This window comes from Plecotus auritus (genome assembly GCF_963455305.1).
Source record: "Plecotus auritus genome assembly, chromosome: 5".
Lineage (NCBI taxonomy): Eukaryota > Metazoa > Chordata > Mammalia > Chiroptera > Vespertilionidae > Plecotus > Plecotus auritus.
Genome location: NC_137776.1, coordinates 64,272,390 through 64,274,029, shown reverse-complemented (window position 1 = coordinate 64,274,029; position 1,640 = coordinate 64,272,390). Strand labels below are relative to the sequence as shown.

At 48.0% G+C, this 1,640-nt stretch overlaps 1 protein-coding gene across 1 annotated transcript; it reads right to left on the bottom strand.

The window, feature by feature from the left end:
- Positions 1–417: 417 nt before the first annotated feature.
- On the bottom strand, positions 418–1,414 carry LOC308248714 (casein kinase I-like; the record flags this gene model as incomplete). The annotated part of the gene is made up of 1 exon (XM_080668990.1): positions 418–1,414. One exon carries the CDS (start codon positions 1,412–1,414, stop codon positions 437–439), a length of 978 nt encoding a protein of 325 aa, XP_080525116.1. The 3' UTR covers positions 418–436.
- Between the last annotated feature and the right edge of the window lie 226 nt (positions 1,415–1,640).

The following is a 1,640-nucleotide window of genomic DNA, read 5'->3' as shown; positions in this document are numbered from 1 at the left end:
TGCACAATTGTGAGCATGTACAACCATCACAACTGTGGCTGAAGACTGTTCATGCCATTCTTCTGAAATGAGATCTCAAAGCACTATAGTTCAAAGAAAAAGACTTAAAAAAAATTGACGTATGCACAATTTCTCCACCAACTTGTGGTGTCAACCATTTAGTTAACTTTTCCACTTGAAAAAAATGCAATAGAAAACTGGACACCATGTTTCACTATCTCGGTTATTATTCACAATGACAGCGGCTACAACTCGGGACACAGCATCACCAATGCTGCCCAGATCCATTTTATACTGAAATTAAGTTCTTTACACCAAGTAAATGGTTGTCCACAACCATTGACTAGAGTTCATATGAACTAAAATTTCTAGATTTGGGGAGAAACAAATGCTGCTCAGGTCATCTGGACTGCTCCTTCTATTCCTTCATTCATGCTTAGAAACCTGTGGGGGTTTGGGCCTGCTGACCCTGCCCACTTGAAGTGGTTGCCTGCTGTGTTGCTTTCTGCTTTAACATTGTCCAATCAAATGTGTAGTCATATTGGTGGTTCAGGGTTCTGAAAAGAATGCGGAATAGCTGCCTCAGGTACATGTAATCCGGGGCTTCCTCAAAGCGCAGCCCACGACAATAGTTTAAGTACATGGCAAATTCTGCAGGAAACCCCTTACATAAAACTTCCACAGGAATGGACATCTTTTTTTCACTAATTTTTTCATATTTTTGTTTCTTTGTTGCAGCCTTTAATCCTTGCCATGGCAGGCTGGTTCTATTAAAATACATCAGAACATACCCTAAGGATTCCATGTCGTCCCGGCGACTCTGTTCAATACCAAGATGTGCATTGATGCTAGCATAGCGGGCAGTGCCGGTGAGATTTTTATCTTCTCTGTATGGTATGTGTTGCTTTGTCCTGTTGTCCCTGTACTTTTTGGCCAAACCTATATCAATAAGGAATAGCTTATTACAGTGCCGCCCAATACCCATGAGGAAGTTATCTGGTTTAATGTCTCTGTGTATAAAATTCTTTGTATGCACATATTCAATTCTACTGATCATCTGGTCAGCTAGCATAAGTACAGTTTTCATGGTGAACCTTCTTGAACAGAAATTGAAGAGGTCTTCCAGGCTGGGTCCAAGAAGATCCATGACGAGCACATTGTAGTCCTTCTCCTGCCCGTACCACCGAATGTGGGGGATGCCCACCCCGCCCTGAAGGATCTTGTAGAGCTTGCTCTCGTACAGCAGCTGCGGGTGCCTGGCCTTCTGAGACTCCAGCTTCACCGCCACCTCCTCGCCATTGGTGATGTTGACAGCCAGGTAAATGTCCCCGAAGGAGCCGGACCCGATCTTCCGAACCAGTTTGTATTTCCCTCCGACAATGAACTCGGCCTTGGACCCGCTGCTGCTCGCCATCGTGGGAGACGAAGGCGGGGGCTAGGGCCCAGCCCCGACACCTCGGAAAGGAGGACGGGCCTCTGGGCTGGTCCCCGGAGCGGGGCTGCAGACGGGCACGGCAGGGAACGGAGCACGTCGGCTTCTGGCGTCACAGGGCCCCGAATCCGCCGAATCCGCCGAGGGGAACCCGGTCACCGCCGCCCAGTCAGTTCCCTTGTGTGAGGCTGCCGTTTGTGCGGGGTTC